Source organism: Thamnophis elegans, chromosome 2 (assembly GCF_009769535.1).
Source record: "Thamnophis elegans isolate rThaEle1 chromosome 2, rThaEle1.pri, whole genome shotgun sequence".
Classification (NCBI taxonomy): domain Eukaryota; kingdom Metazoa; phylum Chordata; class Lepidosauria; order Squamata; family Colubridae; genus Thamnophis; species Thamnophis elegans.
Window position 1 is genome coordinate 27,517,137 of NC_045542.1, and position 13,249 is coordinate 27,530,385.

At 40.1% G+C, this 13,249-nt stretch overlaps 1 protein-coding gene across 1 annotated transcript in view; it reads left to right on the forward strand.

Moving 5' to 3' along the window:
• The window catches only part of ANKRD52 (ankyrin repeat domain 52), a 64,598-nt gene that overhangs the window by 39,029 nt on the left and 12,320 nt on the right, over positions 1 to 13,249 (forward strand). Inside the window, exons 14-21 of the mRNA XM_032209870.1 lie at positions 225 to 365; positions 1,363 to 1,440; positions 2,072 to 2,183; positions 6,665 to 6,736; positions 6,923 to 7,124; positions 7,277 to 7,364; positions 10,158 to 10,275; positions 11,657 to 11,876. Of these exons, the coding sequence (XP_032065761.1) occupies positions 225 to 365; positions 1,363 to 1,440; positions 2,072 to 2,183; positions 6,665 to 6,736; positions 6,923 to 7,124; positions 7,277 to 7,364; positions 10,158 to 10,275; positions 11,657 to 11,876 (1,031 nt within the window). The remainder of the gene's footprint in view (positions 1 to 224; positions 366 to 1,362; positions 1,441 to 2,071; positions 2,184 to 6,664; positions 6,737 to 6,922; positions 7,125 to 7,276; positions 7,365 to 10,157; positions 10,276 to 11,656; positions 11,877 to 13,249) is intronic.

Genomic DNA, 13,249 nt, shown 5'->3' on the forward strand with positions numbered 1-13,249 from the left:
TTTAAAAACGACAAAGAGGATTCACACTTCTTATTCCTTCAATATATTACTTGACTAGACTTGGCTGAGTAGCTGCTTCAGTATGGCCCCGTGGCCTTTTAATCCCGATCAGTTTGCTACATGAACTTGCCATTGAGTTGATGAACTGGTGTAACCTCCTTATATATCACCTAGGAACATTATCTGAAACTTACTTTCCTTCTCCTTTTTTTTTTAAAATCCAGGACTCCTTTGCACTATGCAGCCGCGAATGGCAGCTATCAGTGTACAGTGACATTAGTCACTGCCGGAGCCAGTATTAATGAAGCTGACTGTAAAGGCTGCACCCCCTTACATTATGCTGCTGCTTCAGACACTTACAGGAGGTAGGAATAAAGAAAGAAAGAGTATGACTTAGTTGGGTACAATTGGTTTCAATTTTCTCATCAGAGAATCCTTCCATGGATCTTATTTAGTTTCCTGGCACCTGAAAATAAGATTGGGGAAACAATTCAGCACAAAAGCTCTTCCTAAGAAACACTGTGAATCAAGGAATCAGTGTCTCCATTCTTACTGAGCTATTTAGTACCTCTTCAGTTTTCTATCTGTCTGAAGTGTAATGCCTTTAGTCTCACTTGTTCATATGTTTAGATCTCTAAACTCTGACATCTAAACCAAGCTCTAAATTACTGCTGCTTAAAAATATAATGGGTTTGAAGCTGTTGTGACTAGGCTTCCTGCTTTTATGATACACTGATTCAAAGAAAGATCAGCTTTGATTATCACGGTGTTTCTTGGAGTGAATACATTACTTTAATGTCTATAAGCCTTTCCCCCCTGTATTGTAAGGAAGGCAGAAGCCAATGATAAGCTCTGTCTCATTGCCTGGGATTTAGTTTAATCTCATTTGGGTAACTGTTAATTTTTGGTGAGATTCATCTATGTGGAGTGTGCAGTTTAATAATCCATTAAACTGTTGTTGCCATCAGTCCTGATTTAGTACATGTTCCTTTTTTAACAAATTATCATATGTGATTATTATAAAATAATTTTTGTAAATAAGATTCTAAAATGCAGAGTTTTACTGGATAATATAGACCTGGGCATTTACGATCCATGAACCACATCCAGCCTGCAAGCAGCCATAATCCAGCCTGCTATGGCTGGGGTGGGGTATAGATGCAGTAGAGGGGTCGATAGGGCGGGGCAGCGGCAGCAGCAGGGTGGTGGCCCTCCACAACAGTCCCAGTTTCTCACAAGGCTTCTTGAGACAATCAGTTGTCCACCAGTGGGATAATGTGTATATACTATGTACATAATATGTACACACATTCTTTGTCTGCTGTATATTGGCAAAACTAATCTAGTTTTCTGCTCTTGCAGAGCTGAGACTCATTCAGGAAACAGCCATGACACTGATGAAGAGCCACTGAAAGAGTCACGACTGAAGGAGGCCATCTTGTGAGTAGCTCATCCGAACACTCTTTGTTATCTCTTGAATAAACTTGGCTATCTTTTTTCTCCACACTACTTTTAATGTAACCCAGTTGATATTTTAGAGAACATGCATCTTCTCGAGATTCCATTAAAGTAACTCATATTGTTCAGCATTCAGCTTGCGTTAAACAGGGGTAGAAAATGAACTCTTCAGATGTTCTTTTGCTTTTCCTGCCTCAGCTTATAAAACAACCCTAAAGGGATTTTTTAAAATAAATATAAAAATAAATAAATAACTAAAAATAAATGCTCAATTAGTGTGCACACACACCTCAATTTTCTCTTCAATGGATTTTTGTTAAATGCCCAAGTATTAATTTGCTATGAAACAGGAAATCATTTGCGTTTTATATGTGGCGTGGTAATGATACAAGTTTCTTTTCTGGGAGCTTCCTATGGACTACAGCTACTTTTTGTTGTTGTTAAGCTGTATATCTCCCTACTACATGGAAGGAGCTACTGTATCTTCTTTACTGTGGTTTATGTGAACTGGTTTTATGATTTAGTGACCGTAACCAAATCTGGATTTCCACAGAATTTTTATAATTTTTATATGCATCTAATGCTTGGGTTCATTGAATTATATTTATTCCAGTTGTTTAGAGTTCTTATTGGATAATGGTGCTGACCCCTCTCTCCGAGACAAACAGGGATACACTGCTGTCCATTACGCAGCTGCCTATGGCAACCGACAGAACCTTGAGTTGGTAAGTCTGAAGCTTGGACAATTGGGCTTTAAAAGTGAGAGGAAACGTCTGTGGACACTTGAAAGGGTCATAGTTTTCTTTGTTGATGACTATTATATGGTTCATTTCTTGGAGGGCATTAGGAAATGGCCAGATTAGAAACAAGTCAGGTTGAGATACAGAATTTGGGTGGCTAAATAAACTCTCATGAGCTAGACAGTAATCTCCAAGACTGCAGATAGACTCCTTTCCCCCCAGTTTCCAGATAAAGCATTATATCTATGCTTTAAATACAAAGATGTATACACTGCTGTGTATTTTATTGTTCTTCTTGGTCTTCATTTTAGATGTGCTTCTGCATACATTTCTGTTCCTTCATTGTTATACTACTTTCTGTACCCAGCCACGCGTTGCTGTGGCCCAGTCTGGGCCTAGTGGGGTGGCGGGTGGATGCTGCCATTGGTCAGGACTCAGGGATGCTGGGCCAGGCGAGGCTGGTTGGGGGAGATGGCGCTGGGGCTGTCGGCCTTGTGGAAATTGTCGAGCATCTCCTCGGAGGAGCTGCACTCGGGCTCCCCCAAGTTGGTGGCCCGGGAGAGTGAGACATCCAGGATCTCGGAGGAGGAGAAGTCCTCGGTGTGCCACCTCACGAGGCACCCAGGGGCCGCCCCAGCCCCGCTGCCCCTCAGGCTGACACCGCTGCCGCCACCCCGTCAGAGCCGCCTTGGCGAGGTGGTAGCTGGCTCGCTGTGAGGGGGGGGGATGGAGAGCACACGCAGCCGGCCGGGCTGAGGAGACGCTCCGCCTCCTCTGGAACTCTGCTGGGCTGGCTGGGGGTAGGCCGGCTTAAGGGCGGGAGTATGCAGCCGAGGGATGGTGCAGGTAGCGCCCCACCGCAGACAGCAAAGGCCCAGCGGGAGGGAAGGGGGAGGCTGAAGGGCTTCAGCTTGGTGGAAATGGCCGAAGCTCATCAGAGGAGAGGCGGAAAGGGGAAAGGGTGTGGCCGCAGCCCAGCCACACATATAAAGGGACTGTTGGGACGAAGCTGGAGAGAGGCCGAACAGTTCTGAATATACTATACTCACTAAATGAATGCTATGGTAAATGACACAGCTCAATTCCAACGCAATGTCACATGAAATAATTAAATCAAAATGAAAATAAATCGAAATCTATGAAAATTCAATATAACAATACAATCGTATTGTATTGAAATGGAATCATGAAATATTTAGTATAGCGTGTGTTGCTTTTGCGTGCACCAGATGGCGCTGGAAACATTGGAATTGGATCATGAAACATTTAGTATAGCGTGTGTTGCTTTTACACCCACCAGATGGCGCTGGAAACAGTGAAATGGAATCATGAAATATTTAGCATTGCATGTGTTGCTTTTACGTCCACCAGATGGCGCTGGTTTTCAAAAAAGTATTTTTTACAAAAAATCATGTTTTTAACCTGTCACAGGTGTGACATCTATGTAATATACGTATATAAAAACATTCGCGTATTCGAATGCAACATTGTGTCAAAATTTCAAAGCAATCGGTGAAGCACTTTCGGAGATTAGCGATTTTGAACAAACAACCATTACATTTTTATTTATATAGAATTTGTATGCTTATTCGATACTCTGTCTTTACTTGCTCCCAGCATTATAAAATTAGTAACATTATTAGTACTTCATAAGATGCTTGTTAAGCCACTAAAGCATTCTTCATACTTATGCATCCTAAGAAATATAAGAAATATACTTAATTCTTCTTTTCTCTCATCTGAAATAGCTTGTGTTTTCTTTGCCTTTTTTAAAAATTGTACTTTATTAAATTTCTACAAAGAATAAAAATATTTTTTTAAATATAAAATTTAGGATAAAAAGATAGGGAAGAGCAAAGTATAAGGGATAAATGGAGAGCCCCCCTGAAAGAAAATGGGGGGGGGGGAATCCCAACTTTCTTTAATACAATTATAAATATAGAATACAGGTAGTTCTTGACTTAAAACCACTGAGGCCAAAATTCTGTTAAGTGAAACATTTGTTAAGTGACTTACGTCCCATTTTATGACCTTCCTTGCCACAGTTGTTTTAGTGCTGTTGTAACTTTGAACGGTCACTAAATAAACTGTTTTAAGTTGAGGACTACCTGTACATTAACCTTTTGATCTGAAATTCAATATTACCACACCATTTCTGTAATCATAATTCTGATAATCAAATTACAGAATTACTATAGCGTTTCTTTTGGTGTCAAGCAAAAAGTAGTTTTCATGTAGAAACAAAGCTAGACAATCTTTTCATAATTAGTTTTGTCACCTCACCACTTCCATTAATTCCAACATTTATTCCTCCATTGTGGGAATTTGTAGATCTTTCCATCCCTATGCATGCAAATGTCTCGCTGCTGTTACGATATGTAAAAACAAAGTCCCCTGTTTTTCCCCAACAGCTTATCCAACATGCCTAGAAGAAAATAAAACCTCTGATTTCAATTGTACACATATTTTAAAAATGTTCTGAATTAAAATATATATCTGATCTCAATAACTCTTATTTTTTTAATATGTCCATCAAAAGTGATAAAAGTTCCCTTTGGATTGATTACATTTCCAACATCTTGTATATTTGACACACCATTTATACCAGTTTTAAATTTTTAAAACCATTATTTTCCCTTTTGGATCCAGAAAGAATGTTGACTCACCAGGTTGAATCCTCCTATCCTGTTACTCAGAAAATCTCTCTTTAGATATACATTAATTACGTCCAAAAGTGCTTAAGAAGGCTTGTGCAAATGTTGTGTCCACAGAGGCTGCATCATAGCTGTGAGCTAGATTGGGAACTCTCAATTCCCAAGCATTTAACTCACCAGTTGACCGCATGAACCTTAGTTCCTACAGCATTCTGGAGTGCAAATGGGCAATCTCTTGTCTCTCCTTTGTATCTGGAAAGACAGTGCGAGCCAGAATTCATCCTCTGGCTGCTGATCATTACCACATTGCAATCCCCACCCCTGCAGGGAAATCTGGTTCACCAGAGATCTTCATTTGCAAGCCCCAGCGTGGATACTTGCAATGGAAAAACACTTCCTGCAGTTTGTATATTAAGGGATTTGAAAAATATACAGGTAGTGCTCAATTTACGCCCTCCATTGGACCAAAACTCCTGTTGGCTAAGCAAGACATTTGCAAAGTGATTTCTGCCCCATTTTACTATTTTTCTTGCCACATTTAAGTGAATCAGTGCAGTTGTTAAGTTAGTCTGGCTCCCCCAATGACTTTGCTTGTCAGAATGTTGCAAAACCCTTCAATCGTCATAAATATATGGCAGTGGCTAAACATCTGCATTTTGTTCATATAAACATGGGGAATCTGCAACATTCATAAGTGTGAAAAATGGTCACAAGTCACTTTTTTCAATGCTATTGTAACTTCAAATGGTCACTAAATGAACTGTTGCAAGTTGAGGACTACCTGTATTAAGTTTTTCCTAGGCAACAATTATTTTTACAGTGTAATGGTTTATATATTAAAATGCCTTCAGAAATATAGCCAAGTACTATAGTTGTAATGTGCTATTGAAGTACATTTGGAAAATGCTTTCATGGTCTGGGATTAAATTTAAGGTACTTAGAAACAAGTTTATTGTTGTCAGAAGCTTTGGGCCTTGTTCCTAAATTAAAAACCTATCTCATCATTTCTTAATACATATTATTTTAATAATAATTACCGTATTTTTTGGACTATGACAACTTTTTTGTCTCCCAAAAGGGGGTGAAAATGTCTGTGCATCTTAGACTGAATATTGCCGAAGCCCCGCCCACCCGCCAGCCATTTTTTGGCCTCCGCACACCCTCTTTTTGGACCTATTTTTGGCCTTTTTCAGCCCATTTTTTAGGCTTTTCTCAGTTCATTTTTTAGGCTTTTTTTGGCCCATTTGTTTTTGAAAAAATGGACCAAAGTAAGTCTCGAAAATGGGCCAAGAAAAGCCCCCAAAATGGGCCACAAAAAGCTTTGAAAACAGGTCCCAAAAGCCTAGAAAATGAACTGAGAAAAGCCTCAAAAATGGCCAAAAAAGTATCAAAAAATGGGCCAAAAGCCCCCCAAATGGGCCAAAAAATCCCTCAAAAATGGGCCAAAAAGCCTCTAAAGGGGTTGAAAAAAAGCCCTGAAAATGGGTAGAAAAAAGGCTGGAAAAGGGCAGAAAAGAGGCCTCAAAAAAAGGTCTGAAAATTGGGTGCGTGGTGGCTCAAAACCTTTTTTTGTTGTTGGTTTCCTCTTCTAAATTTAATGCTTCTTATATTCAGGTGCGTCTTATAATCTGAAAAATATGGTAAATTTTGGGGAACACATACTGTATAATTCCTAGACTAGGTGAAATGATAGAACTATTCATTATTCACAGAGGTTCTTCCCATACGCTAAATAAATCTCAGGGGTTACAAGAGTTAGACTGTTGAAGTGTTTGTATGGTTGGAATTAGATTCCAAGCTTTTTCATTTCAGCTCCTGGAAATGTCGTTTAACTGCCTGGACGATGTGGAAAGCACCATTCCAGTCAGCCCTTTGCACTTAGCTGTAAGTCTCATTATTATAAAACCATATTGGGTACAGTTGGGTCAAATTTAATTACACTAATTACCATTTGAATGCCAATGTTTCATTTGCTTCGGTGAGGAAAGTGGACCTAAGCTGTAGGTCTGCATCATTACATTAAATCCCTCTTGATCCCTATATCAATCTATCTGTTGATTGTGCTTTCAGGCCTATAATGGTCACTGTGAAGCCCTGAAGACGCTTGCCGAAACCCTGGTGAACCTGGATGTGCGGGACCACAAAGGGCGGACGGCTTTGTATCTTGCCACGGAGAGGGGCTCTACGGAGTGCGTGGAGGTGCTCACCAGCCATGGTGCTTCTGCTCTTGTGAAGGAGAAAAAGAAGAAGTGGACACCCCTCCATGCTGCTGGTATGAGCACGTCTTATTTCCTGTTGAGATGCTGGAATTCCTTCTCTTAGTTGCTCTTGCAAAACAGACTTGGGGCATCCACTGGGTCTTTAAAGAAACGACAGTTATTAAGAAGCAGGAAATCCTGTTCATTGTCATTTTATTTCTTACAGCTGCCTATGGGAACACAGATTCCCTGCATCTTCTCATTGATAGTGGGGAGAGAGTCGACATCACTGATGTCATGGACATCCATGGACAGTAAGTCTCCAGCTATTTTTATATATATAGTAGCCGATAACCTGGCATTGCCTGGGTATTTATTTATAGAGGGAAAATGTCCAGACCAAACATAATTTGTAATGTTGGATTTTCCCCCTTACCAGAGGGAGCCCCCTTGTGGAGTACTGTGAAGCGGTAACTCCACTGGACTGTACAGTAGAAGCCATTTTATGGCAGTACAGTAGAAGCCATTTTAAGGTACAACAGGCCGTATCCTAACAGAACACCCCCCCCAAGAGGTTTTTGGGGTTTCTTACCTCACAGTATTTGCTTCCAGAGAGTAAGTCATCTGTGTACCAAGTTTGGTTATAATTGCTCGAGGTGTTCCACAGTTATGCTGGAACATACACACCACAGCTATTTTTATATATAGAAGAAGGGTGGGGGAAGGAGGAAGAAGGCAGGAAGAAGATGATATATGTATTTATTTGGCCTATAAGTCATTCCAATGGCAAACAGGAATGGGCTTGTTCCTTACAAATTCCAGTTTACTATACAAATCCGAAGCAGGACCACATGTATTGCCAGCTGGGCTCTGAATGCGTCTGGGCAATAAAGGGCCGGAGAGGCAGATGAACCCCAGTACCGACAAGAGAGAGTTCTTACTCATTTGGGAGTGACTTCTATGTTGAGGGAGAAACACCTGAGATACATTTTCCCTTAAAGATTTGATGTTCAGTTGGCAAGTCTTTCTAAGCATTGAAATTGGAGAGTCGAGAAGCATCAGTGAAAAGGAGAATATTTTTTAAAAAATACTTCTGCTAGTAAATTCCCTTTCTTAGAGGGGAGACAGGTGACTTTGGTGATTTATGTGCTTGGGTAACCGCAGTGGTTTATTATTATGATATGGTTTTTATGGAACCAATCCTTCAAGCTATTCAAAAAATTTCATCTGGTCCGGGATACAGAGCACAGGTTAGGGTTAGCTCAGTGACGCCTCCATATTCAAACAGTTTCACAATTTCCAGTAATTAATTCAAAATTTCTGTAAGGGTGTATGTTTTATGTGGTCAAAGACTAAAAAACTGATAAGGCTGCCTCCTCTTATATGGCCTGCTCAACACTCTGTGATCACCAAGAGGCAGATTTTGTGCATCCTCCCATAGAGACATCAGATCTTTATAATATAATTTTCTATCTCCATGATGGGGCCCATATGTTATGGCAAAAACTGTTAGCAGACTTTTCCATTTTACTGTTAATTTATTATTAATTTATTATTAAATTAACTTGCTTTATTTTATTTTATGAGTTTTATTTTCTAATTATTTTAAAACATCCTATTTTGTTGTTTTAATCATTTTCACAAAATCTATTTTAAAATTGTATTTCTTTAAGGAGCAGATGGCATACAAAATATTCTGAATAAATTAAAATATTTCTTTGTAACATACATACATATATATATATATATTTACGAATAGAACATCATTAAAACCTCAAAAGTAGCTCTGTACAAACTGGCCCCAAGCCTAACTCCAAATTGTAGAAGTTAAACCTCTGTTTTTACAGCCTTTCAAAAAGATTCACGTGTACAGGGCACTAAACTAAATGTATTGGAGCACCAGAAGGGTGTTTAAAAAATGGCCAAAAGAATGTTTAGCTTTCTGAAAACCTCAGGGAAGAATAAATTACAGGGAAAATTATATGAGCAGATGATGGAGGTAATCTTAAGCCATGTCCCTCTGTTTGATCTACAAGGAGGTGTCCTAATGAATTCAAATATGTGCAGTTCTTTTTTTAGAGTTTTGAGGTTGGTTCGTTCTGCTAATCATCATTTTTAAATGCAAACTCCTTTCCTTCTACTTGCTATCTGTAATGAAAAAATCCTTAGAACTGAGAACCTTGTTTCTATAGAAGAAGATGCACTGAAATAAGCTTCCTTGAGTGCAAAGCTACAGCTAGAATCTTTCTCACTATATTCCACCCAATGGCTTTTTCATTTCTGCTACTTCTTCTTTTCAAAAAATGGCAATAGCACCTAGAAGCGTGATGGTGAACCTATGGCACGCATACCAGAGGTGGCACACAGAGCCCTCTGTGTGGGCATGCATGCCATCGGGAGCTGCTCTTCTGGTTCAAAAAACAGGTCATTTTCCGAACCATTTTCAGGTCCTTTTTTGCCCCAAAACCTGCCAAAAAACAGGCATGCGTATACTGGCCAGCTTGTCTTCGGGTTTCCGGTGCTCCAGCACACGTGCACAGGCATGCACATGCACACGCTTTCCGGTTTGGACACTCAGTGCCGAAAAGATTCGCAGTCACTGACCTAGAAGTTCTAACTCCTTTTGACCTTGATTTCTACGTGACACATTGAATAAGAATGCTCGATTTAAATTTGTAGACTTCTTACAATTTTAATGTGACTACTAAAAAAGGGAGAGTAACCATAGCAATAGTATTGAATTACATTTTAATCAGAATTAAATATATGACGTCAAATTTAGTTTAGACATATTGCCACACACTTTCTGAATTACAGTCCCTGGCATGATGTTTGCCAGTCCGCAGATTTATTATTATTTTTTAAAGTATGACCATCACCTCATTTTTCAGCCCTCAGGAGTAATCAGAACGGATTAATGAAACTGTAATTGTTTTTTAGAAACTTGGAATTAAAGATTTTTATTTTTGAGTTTCCCTCTTAGTTTAACATCTGGGGTACTCTCGGTCCATTCTGCCCTTCATAAAGAGAATGCTTATTTTCTAAATTAGGGATAAGCCAAATTAGTAAATCAGTAGGTAGCTGACCTATTCTTGATTTTCTCACAGGACCCCATTGATGTTGGCAATCATGAATGGCCATGTAGATTGTGTCCATCTCTTACTAGAGAAGGGATCCACAGTGGACGCAGCAGACAGAAGAGGCAGGACCGCACTGCACCGAGGGGTAAGTGGAGGAATAGCTCTATATTGAATTGAATGAACAAGATCGTGAAATAGTCTTGTAGTTTTGGATGTGGAAAATTAAACATTTAAGTGTTCCACATTTTAAGCCAATTGGAGCATAGTGAATAGATCGTTGTCTGTTCCTCATCTTTGAATTGTCGCACTTGCCATTGATTCCAGAGAGTGCTTTGAATTTGGTGTACTTTACAGGTACACTTTCCCATCATTTGTTCTGTGACCAAAGTTGCAACATTGCTGGGGGGGAAAAAAGCTTCACAGGCCATTTGCAACCTTTGCAACATCCTTCAGTCATGCAACTGCCATTATAGTCAGTGCAGGTAGTCTTGTATCTGACCTGTGTGTTTTTTCCTCCATTATTCCCTTCTTGCAGAGCAGAGAGATTGGAGACAAATCTCTTCTTGAAACAGATTTCAAGAGAGTACACTTCTATCCATCAAAAGTAGTGCAATCACACTGGCAGCAAAAAAAAAAAGAGTCAAACAAAGGAGAGATGGTCTACCAAAATAGGTTGCTTTTTTTGCCTCCCCTTTCTCTTGTAACAAAGTGAAGCGACTGGAGCAAAAAGGATTTCAAGAGCATGAGTGGGTTGCATACTGCATCCATGGCTCCCTGCCTCAGCAGTGGCACAATCGCATTGCTTTTTATGTGTGTAAGACTGGAAGCAGGCATTCCAAAGGGCGGGATGGTGGTGGTGGTTAGAAACCAACAAGAATCAAATGTGTGAAACAACAGTAATCTTGTCTCTTGTGCCAGAAAGAACAGTTGCGGTCATGTGATTTCCTACTTCCAGTAGCTATTGCTTTGTTTAATGGTGGAGTTGCCAATCCCAGTTAAGGTTGTTAAGCAAGGATTACCTGTATGAATACTGTAAACATGCTTGTGCTGGAAAGGAATATTTAGGCAAAAGAAAAGCTAGTTCGAGCAGCATCAGTTTTAATGCGAAAATAAAAGTTTCTATTGTTTATAGTGCAAGATTTATTGTTGTTATTGTTACATGGTACTTGGATTACAAGATTGGTTTACTTTGACCATGTCATGAGTGCAAATTCATTGGAGAGGTTAATGATGCTAAGAATGGTTAGTGAAACAAGGAGGAGAAAGCAAAGAGCATGCTGGTTTGATAACATCAACACTGATACAAAGATGAATTTCCAACAACTGGAAAAAGCCATGTTTGACAGGGTAGCATGGACAGCACTTACCTATGAAGTCCCCAAGAGTCAGATAGAACCGAATGATTAAAACAACAACTTGGTATTATTATTGAATAAATAGAATATTTCGAGTGCCTGCTTTGCAAGACTTATTTCTATTTGTAATAGGTAATTTTTTTTTCATTGCTTGCTTTTCTTTTTTTATAGGCTGTTACTGGCTGTGAAGACTGCCTTGCAGCACTGCTGGACCATGATGCCTTTGTATTGTGTCGGGATTTCAAGGGCCGGACCCCGATTCATTTTGCCTCGGTGTGTGGGCATTCTGAAATCCTGAGGACCTTGCTGCAGGCAGCGCTTTCTACTGACCCTCTGGACTCTGTAGTGGACTATAGTGGCTATTCACCAATGCACTGGGCTTCATACAGTGGTAAGAATGTAGAGATTCATGCACACCTTCTTTCATTATTTTCTTGCCCCAGGGAGAGACTACCATATCTGTCCTGTTAAATCACTGCTACAACACTGAGCAAAGTTAATTACTATAATATGACATGATGGTTGCAGCAGAAGGCTGTGATGGCTAAAACTATGGATGTTCAATAATTTATGCAGCCGTTTTACCTGAAAGGCGATTACGTCTCCAGCAGATTCAGTGGGTCAATAGATTGTAGGACAGACCTTTCCTTCTCCAAGTCATCTGTCAAGATCCTTTAGATTACTTGTGGCAAATATCTTATGGCTGGAAAGTGCAGTTTCATTTCATTGGATTCCCAGGTGCTGTGTATTGTATAGGAGATTGCCATCATGGTTGGTGTCCACATTTTCTGCCTACTGGAGGGATTTTGGTGGGTAAAATAGAGAGTTCCAAAGCCTCTCCATGCCTTCCAAAAATTCTTCTTAAAAGCTGCTCTCAGGCCCAAAAGGAATCCTGTGGTTCACATATGGTTGATAGAATAGTTTGTCCACTCTTGTTCTAGATCAGTGTTGGCGAATGCACCAGAAACCAGAAGAGCAGCCGTCTGGTGCCCATGTGCATGCTGGGAAGATGATCTTCCAGTTTCCGGTGTGCGCATGTGCACTGGCCACCTGATCTCCTGGTTTCTGGCACACATGTGCATGGGCAGACCAGCTGACCAGTGCACATGCATGCGCCAGAAACCAGAATGTCATCAGGCATGCACACTGGGCGACTGCTTTTCTGGTTTCCGGTGCTCATGGAGACCACCTGGCCAGCGCACCGGAACCTGGAACAGCAACGGGCGATGGCTCTACATGCCACTTCCGGAACTCGTGTCATAGGTTCACCATCACGGTTCTAGATTGTATCTTGTTCATACTGGCTTTAGTGGATGAAAATTGAAGACTGCTCCTCTTCCGTATCCTGATCTTTTCAGCTGTTTTATTGCAGGAGAATTCAGTGGTGGTGGGCAATTGTCTTTCTGGCAAGCATATCTGCTATCACTGATTTCTCATTGTGGATCATCTGATAAATATCTCCGAAAACTCTATGGATCCTTTGAAAACATAACATTCTTGTGAGGGAATAGCAGTAGATGCTTTATTATGATCAGGAACTTTATTTTATTGCAATAAATCATGGGATTCATGTACTGATTTTGATTAATTTGTATTTCCTTCAATTTTGGGGGGGGGCGGAATTCTTGTTCTGGGGTACTATTCTGAAAGGTATCTTACCTTTTCTTTGAACTTTTATTTGTCAGGATTTGTATATCATGTTAAATCTTGCCTTAAAGAAAGAGGGGGAGGCATGCAGCTACCCTATGTGAACAAATCCAACAA